General features: G+C 45.5%; 1 protein-coding gene across 2 annotated transcripts in view; it reads left to right on the forward strand.

The window, feature by feature from the left end:
- Positions 1–7,721, forward strand: part of Kcnk10 (potassium two pore domain channel subfamily K member 10) — a 135,064-nt gene extending 127,343 nt beyond the window's left edge. For both annotated transcript variants that reach the window (XM_041633288.1, XM_041633289.1), the window contains exons 5-7: positions 353–539; positions 4,513–4,655; positions 6,540–7,721. In XM_041633288.1, the coding sequence (XP_041489222.1) occupies positions 353–539; positions 4,513–4,655; positions 6,540–7,160 (951 nt within the window). In that variant the 3' untranslated portion in view covers positions 7,161–7,721. The remainder of the gene's footprint in view (positions 1–352; positions 540–4,512; positions 4,656–6,539) is intronic.
- The last annotated feature ends 218 nt before the right edge of the window (positions 7,722–7,939 follow it).

A 7,939-nucleotide genomic window follows, 5' to 3' on the forward strand; every position in this document is an offset into this window, starting at 1 on the left:
GACCCTGCCAATGTGTGAGGAGCCCTGAATGTCAGATCCCCGGTATATTAGTAACACATAAAACCATGTCTGCAAGATCTTGGGAAATAATTGCAATCACACCAGTGACTCGGATCAGAATTGGGCTGTAGTAATGGGATCATGCAAAGCACATAGAGACTCCAACTTCAAATGTGGGGCCTTCATAGACCACCAGGAAATATCTGAGTGCACATTTCTTTCTACACACATGTTTATGACTGGAGAAAAATTAAAAACAACAGACGTAACATTCCTTTCTGGGTGTCTGTCTTCTGAATCCAGGATACTGTCTCTGACTTTGCCTGTTCCTCTTATTCCTTTGTCATCCTAGAAAAAGCAAGTGAGTCAGACCAAGATCCGGGTCATCTCAACTATTTTGTTCATCTTGGCTGGCTGCATCGTGTTTGTGACAATCCCCGCTGTCATTTTTAAATACATCGAGGGCTGGACAACGTTGGAGTCCATTTACTTCGTGGTGGTCACCCTGACTACAGTAGGCTTTGGTGATTTTGTGGCAGGTAAGCAACCTGGACTTTCCCAGTCACTTGAGCTTTGGTGGGGAAAACATTGTTGGGTGTCCTTTTCCAAATCATGGTGACAGGGAGTTGGGATTTAGCCCTGTTCTAATCTGGTTGGCCAGCATTCCCAAGGCCTTTGGTCCAGGTCCGCAGCTTTGGGAAGAATCAAAATCATGTTAACAGGTATTTGCAGAGGAGGTAAGTAGAAATGGCTCAGTGTTTGTCAACTCAGTGTGATATGAGCAGCATCAAGCTATTTGTTTATTTATTATTTTTTCTGCCTGAGAAGAAAGCCAGGCCCCTCCTCCTTAAGATGCTGACTTACTGGCTGTCATCACTGCATGAATTATGTAAGGGAGAAACAAATTTCTCACTGAATCTTTGATTTCTCAACTGCATTAAGGTTTCCCAAGTTAACTTGATAAAAGGCCATAATTAGCCAAAGATCAGACTCAAGAGCAGTTGACACGGAGGTTGGTCTACAGAAGCAGGCAGGGGAAAGCTCCTCACACTGAGGTGAAAGTCACTGTCTCTGCTGACCAGACACAGGATCCCCCCAGTTGTTTCTTGTGTACAAGACCCAACCACAGAGGTCTGGATGGAGTTCTAAAGCTTGAGGGAGAACCCGAGCTGCAAAGAACAACTTTCAGCATATAAGCATATTCATTCTATAAGCATATTTAGGCCGCCCCTTTGTATCATCCATAGACGATGGTCCCTGGGGAAAGTCAGATGAGGTTCCAATCTAGAAGAAATACCTGTGAGAGCAGAGAAGGAAGAGCTGCTTCACACCAATTTCAAAGACTTCCCAGGGTCATTTGCAAAAGCTGGTGTTTTGACAATGTCTGGGCTAATATCACTGACCTGAGGACTAAAGACAGCTTGCACACTGGTGACAGACCCCAGTCTCCAACCAATAGCTCTGGTCAACCTGTCAGTCAGGACAAAGGACAGCTCTGACTGTGAGAACTAGCCAAATGTTTCTGCCTTTCCTCCTTGCTTTTCTCTTGACTGTTGATTAAGAGAAAGCGCTCCTAAAAATGGGAGTGGCCTGGTGAGCTGAGGGAAAAGTTCGAAGCCCATTTATGGTTTTTGGTTATTATTACTAGCTGCTGTGGACTGAACTCTTGGTACATGCTGGCCCTTTATCCTCAGACCTCTATCGTTTGGGTGGGTCTCTTCCTTACTAGAGATCACAGAACTGTACTTTCTTTTCACTCAGAGGCCTCCATAGACTAAGGTTTCTTAGCATATATAATGCTCATGGAATGCACCATGTTCTTTAATTTATACATATGTAATATGTGTGTCTGTATGAGCATAAGCACATGTGTGTGGGTGCAGGTATTGAGTGTCCTTGACTGTCATTCTCTGTCCACTCTTTTGAGGCAGGGTTTTTCCCTAAATATGGGGCTCAGATTTTTTTTTGTTGTTGTTGTTTAAACTAGAAGCTATCAAACCCCAGTAATGTTTCTGTTTCTGTCCTCCTTGGAGCTGGGCTAACAGGCATACATGGGATGTCCAGTTTGGGAGGCGGGTGCTGGGATCCCAGCTCAGGTTCTCATGCTTGTGTAGCAAGTGCTTTTGAAATTGCTAGGCTGTTCCTTCAGTATCTGCCAAAGTACAGTTCCCAGAGCTCACGTGGATCCACCTGTTGAATATTTGTGGAAAATGTACTTAGTGGGATGTTTTATCAGTGTATTTATTAATAGAGTGCGCTTGGTACCTCCAGAGGATTGACTATGGGAATCTGTAGACACTAAAATCAGCAGATGCTCAGGCCCCTCATGAGAAACAATGTAACTTTTACCCAGAATTGACGCTCATTGTCTTGTGCATGTTAAACCATCTGTGTGCAGATGTCTTGTTCTTAATACAATGTGAACACTATGCAAACAGTCAGCACACTACAGTGTTTAGCGACTGATGAGAAGAAAAAGGCATGCACGTGTCCACCTCTGGTTGAATTCACCCAGACAACTTGTGGATATGGAGGGTCAATATTCTGACTGACAGGGAGGATTGCTGGACTATTCAAATGATGTAGATGACCAAGAGCTGGTGGTCACCGTGATCTTACTGGGTATCACCTCTACCAGAATATGACTGGAAATGCAAACCACTCGGGATTGATTGTTGCTTCATTTTGCAGCTGACCTACTTGGGGACAGCCTAGTGGCACCACAGTATTTCACAGCTCTGAGCGGGACTGCACACAGAGCTTGCCATTCTGGCCATGGCTGATGAACGTCTACACAGAAGGATGTGGTCTGGGTTGTTGGCTAGTGTCTGCCCCAGTGACAGTCTTGTCTGGGTTCTAGTGACTTGCAAAGGCAAATACTTAATCCAAAGTGGAAAAAGCACAAAGAAATGAGTCCAGCACACAAAGAAAATGAAATGAGCATCAATTCTGAAGAAGGTTGGCCGCAGGGGAGAAAAAGAAGGCACCTGAGCAAAGCAAAGAGACGCCAGACACCTCAGAACCTTGTGCCAGAGCTGGGAATCCTTTTTCTCCCTATTTTTTTTTCTATCATGTTTTCCTGTACTTATGAATGTGCACAATGCATGTACCTGGTGCCCTTCAGAAAAGAAGGTGTCAAATCCCCCAGAATGTGAGTTACATTTACCTGTGGGTCCTCTGCATGAGGGCCCCTCAGGCACATCTCCAGACCTATTCTTGTTGCCGTAGAATTCATGGGTTGTGTCGCAGAGTAGGTTTGGATTTATTAAGACCCATGGGTCCCAGTGGGTGTGCACCAGGCTTTTCAAGGTATTCTTGACACAATAGAGCTCAGTACAGTTTCGGTGATGCCAGGTATGGAGGTAACCATGACCCAAGGGGAAAGGCTAGAGATCTTTCGTCACCCAGTGTCCTAATGTGAGTTGTCTTAGAGGCACCCTGCTTGCTCTCTGGGTGAGTGAGTGGTGCCCTCAGCAGTGCTAGTATGGAGGCTAGAACAAGTTGGCTAATTATTTGGAATAAATGACCATTTGTCTTACTGGAATAGCTAGTCAATACCGTTAGGCAACTGGCCAATTTGTTTTGATGGATTTTTTTTTTTTTTACTGTGATCCTTATTTATACGATGATGAGATTGAACTAGTTGGTCTCACAGGTACTGTTTAGCTCTAGGATATGGTGATTCTAATTGCTTGGCCTAATTGACCCCAGGATGAGCGTCATGTAAACACCATCCCTCTCACGTTAGCATCGGATCGCTACTTCACGGATCAAAGTCTCAGTAATGTTGTCACATCTAATTCTACTTCATTTTCTACCCACTCGTTTTCTTGGTAAATGCAGGCAGAATTTCGAAGGAAACAATTCCAAGGGCTTGAAATCTCACTCTTCCTCTCCCTTTCTTCCCCTTCTCTGCCTCCACTCTTTCCTCTGCCCTCCCTTCCCCTCCCATTCTGGCTTCTCCCTCTTCCCTGTTCTCTCCCCTTCTTCCACCTCCTACTCCTTTCCACTCTGTCTTCTCCTTGTTCCCCCTGCCCACCTCCCTTCTCTCCTTTCAAGAGTCAAGTTCTCATTACGTAGCTCTGGCTCACCTGGAACTCACTGAATAGCCCAGGCTGGTCTTCAATTGACAGTGGATCCTCCTGTCTTTGCTTGAGTGACAGGGTGTACTGCTGAACCCTCACAGTGGTAAGGTAAATTTAGAGAAGTTTGGTAAAAACAGAACGACAGGTGGGCTGACATCTGAGATACTTTTTCTGTGAAGTCCAATTCTTTGCCAGTGAGAGTAGATAACTCCAAGTGGCTACTGACATTTCTCTGTTGCAGAATTGAGGTTTATTTTTAGTGGTTAAGAATCAAAGAAATTAATCTACAAGCAAGCCTCCAGCTTTTGTGATGTTAATGGCTCTCACTGGATTATGGAATGATAGTGTTCTCCACAAACTGGAACGTGCTCTGTGAAGATCAACTGCTGACCATTTGCTTGTTAAAGTACCATTTGCTTGATTTCAGGGAGAAATGCTGGCATCAACTACCGAGAGTGGTATAAGCCGTTGGTGTGGTTTTGGATCCTTGTTGGTCTTGCCTACTTCGCAGCTGTCCTTAGTATGATAGGAGACTGGCTGCGCGTTTTATCCAAAAAGACGAAAGAAGAGGTAGGACTCCTTCCTGACCCCCAAAATGTCTGTGACGTCCCATTAGCCCTTGTTGAGAATGCCTGTTTCTGAGTCCAGGAGGGGATTTTATGAATTCTCTTTCTGTCTATTTAGAAGCAAAGTTGAGTGGACAGTAGTCATTTTTAGAACCTTTAGTAACTTCTTAAAAATGTTAAAAAACAAAAAAAGGGAAATGGCCAGTGAGGGTGGATGGTTGCCGCAGGAAGAACACAGTTGTCTGTGTTAGCAGACACATGGGAGGCTCTGTGGACTTGTAGGGAGCCTGGGGAAGCTGGCCTGTCCTCCATGAGGTAAAAGTCACTGAACAGTGGCCAGCCATAGGGCCATATTTCCCATGTCCCACCATGGTCAAATTCTCAGATTTTATTCCTGATACCTACAATCTTCACTCCTAGATTATTATATGAAACTCTACACCACTGGTTCTTAACCTTCCTAATGCTGCAACCCTTTAATACAGTTCCTCATGTTGTGGTGACCCCCAACCATAAAATTATTTTATTGCTACTTCATAACTGTAATTTTTCTACTGTTATGAACTGCAATGTAAATATCTGATATACAGGATATCTGATCTGTGACCCCTGGTGAAAAGCCTTGTTTGACTCCCCAAGGTTGCAAAGGCAAGAAAAGGAAGACAAGAAGAAAAGACACATTCAAAATGTCATTCCTCTGCGAGGAGAGGAAAATAAGTACGTGGGAGAGGGAGTTAAAAAGGACACAAGAGGGACAGACACTTCCTTTAATGGTAGCTGCTCAATTTGTTTGGTCTAAAGGGACCTGGGAGACAGCTGCTGAAGGAGCTTTCTCCCTCCCACAGTTCATAGGCTTATACTGCTCCCAGCTTGTGTAAATGCTGACAGGACCATTTCCAGGCGGATTCCCCTGATGACTAACTGACCCACTGAATATTGATTTTAAAAAAAAAAGGACGACACCCATATAGACTTTGCTAGATAGTAAACCTTGAGTAATTCACCTGTATAGGGAAGCAGGATGCATATGGGTACCTCATGCCCTGTCGATTGAGCAACCAAGGAATTTGGCAATGAGTCTCCAGCAAAACTTCACTCTCTAAGAAAGCATTTTATGTGGCTTTTGTGAAGAATGCCCTTTTCCTGCATCTTAACCATGGAAATATGGTTATCAGGCCCCTTGGAGGGGCTTCCTCAGCCAAGACAAGTCCCTTAGCACAGGGTTGTAGTGTGCCTCCAATAGAGCGGGGCTAACTGTCCATCACAGTTTGCCAAGGACATAGGGGACTTTCTAGGGCACAGGATTTTTTCTTTCTCAATACCCCAGAATCAAACCCTGGGGCCTTGCACATGCTAGGCTGGTGCTCGTCCCTGGAGTTCTATCCTCAATGTTCAGAATTCAGGAAGCTGGGACAGGCTGGTCATCTTACCCAGACAGAAGTATTGCAAAGACGGGAAAGGACAAAGATTTGTTGAGCACTGACTTTATGGCCTGGACTGAGTTAGGTGTGGCCTTTAATGTTATGATAGAAATTCCATGAGACAGATTTGTGTAAAAAAAATGGGGTCTTACAATGAAAAGAGAGAGAGCAAGTGGAACCCAAATCCTGATCTCTCTTCTAGATGCTATCTGCCTCTATTCAGTCATAATTTCCAGGCTCTCCCTACTTCATTGGTCCATCACTAGCCAGTCCAACGTGGGTGACTAACTGGATGGCAGGCAGTACCAGAGAAGACAGACAGAGTGTTTTCTCTTTCCTTAGACTATCATTGCTCCGTCTCCCCCAGAGACAGCCTCCCTCCTGGGATGCCTGAGGGCTGTGGGATTCTGAGAAGCATGAAGCTGGAGGGATTTCTTAGTTTGTTCTTGCTCCTCTGTCTTGTCCAGGTGGGTGAGATCAAAGCCCATGCAGCCGAGTGGAAAGCTAACGTCACCGCCGAGTTCCGGGAGACCAGAAGGCGACTCAGCGTTGAGATCCATGACAAGCTGCAGCGAGCAGCCACCATCCGCAGTATGGAGCGCCGGAGGCTGGGCTTGGATCAGAGGGCCCACTCTCTGGACATGCTATCCCCAGAGAAGCGTTCTGTCTTTGCAGCCCTGGATACAGGACGTTTCAAGGCTTCATCCCAGGAAAGCATCAACAACCGACCCAACAACCTGCGCATTAAGGGGTCAGAACAGCTCAACAAGCATGGGCAAGGCGCTTCTGAGGACAACATCATCAACAAGTTTGGGTCCACCTCCAAACTCACCAAGAGGAAAAACAAAGATCTCAAAAAGACCTTACCAGAGGATGTTCAGAAAATCTATAAGACCTTTCGGAATTACTCTCTGGATGAAGAGAAGAAAGAGGAGGAGACAGAAAAGATGTGTAACTCAGACAACTCCAGCACAGCCATGCTGACGGAGTGTATACAGCAGCAAGCTGAGATGGAGAATGGAATGGTACCCACAGACACCAAAGACCAGGGGCTGGAGAACAACTCATTACTTCAAGACAGAGAGTAAATGATAAAGACACTGGAGTTGGACTAAGTGTTGTCTTGTTTTTGTTGTTTTGTTTTCGTTTTTTTTTTCCTTTTTAAAATATTCACACTGAGACACGTGCCTTAAATAGACTTGTTAGTCCAAAATTACATAACATTGAAGAATATATTTCACTGTGCCATACACAACTGAAAGCTTGCTCTACCTAAAGGAATCAGATAAGAGCTTCATTTCAGATGGTGGCGGCAGGACACAGGGGGAGCTTTTGCACACGTAGCAGGTGTTGCCTGTCCCCGTGAGGGAGCTCCAGTGGCAGGTGTCGCCTGTCCCCGTGAGGGAGCTCCAGTGGCAGGCCATAGCCCTCACACAGTGCCACTCTGACGTGGTACGTAGGCAAGGGCAGCTATTCCTTCGACTAGCCTCTGAGAGGACAGGCTTGGCTTGTGGACGGAGTCTCCATTCCTCAACGTTCCTTTAGTGATAGGTTACACACCAAGGGGACAGCTGTTCACAGGTGGCCCTGTCACTCTAACTAGGGTTCAAGTGAACATTTTTGGCATGTCCTCAGCTTGAGTTTGGACAGGCCACGGCACAGAACTCCTACTCCAGACGAATGTCCTTGGGACCCAAGGGTACCTGGAGTTTGTTGGAAGCTGATCAGAGCACATGTTTAATAAAGGTGCAATTGCTTTTCTCATTAAAAAAGATATCACAGACTCCTCCCACTGTGGCAATCTCCTTAACCAATGGGAGAAGCCTACTGAACTTCGTCCTTTTCAGCGGATAGGTAGTTCAGGCAG

The sequence above is a fragment of the Microtus oregoni genome, unplaced genomic scaffold (assembly GCF_018167655.1).
Source record: "Microtus oregoni isolate MIOR12 unplaced genomic scaffold, Mior012 000043F_ref0000047, whole genome shotgun sequence".
Taxonomy (NCBI): Eukaryota; Metazoa; Chordata; class Mammalia; order Rodentia; family Cricetidae; genus Microtus; species Microtus oregoni.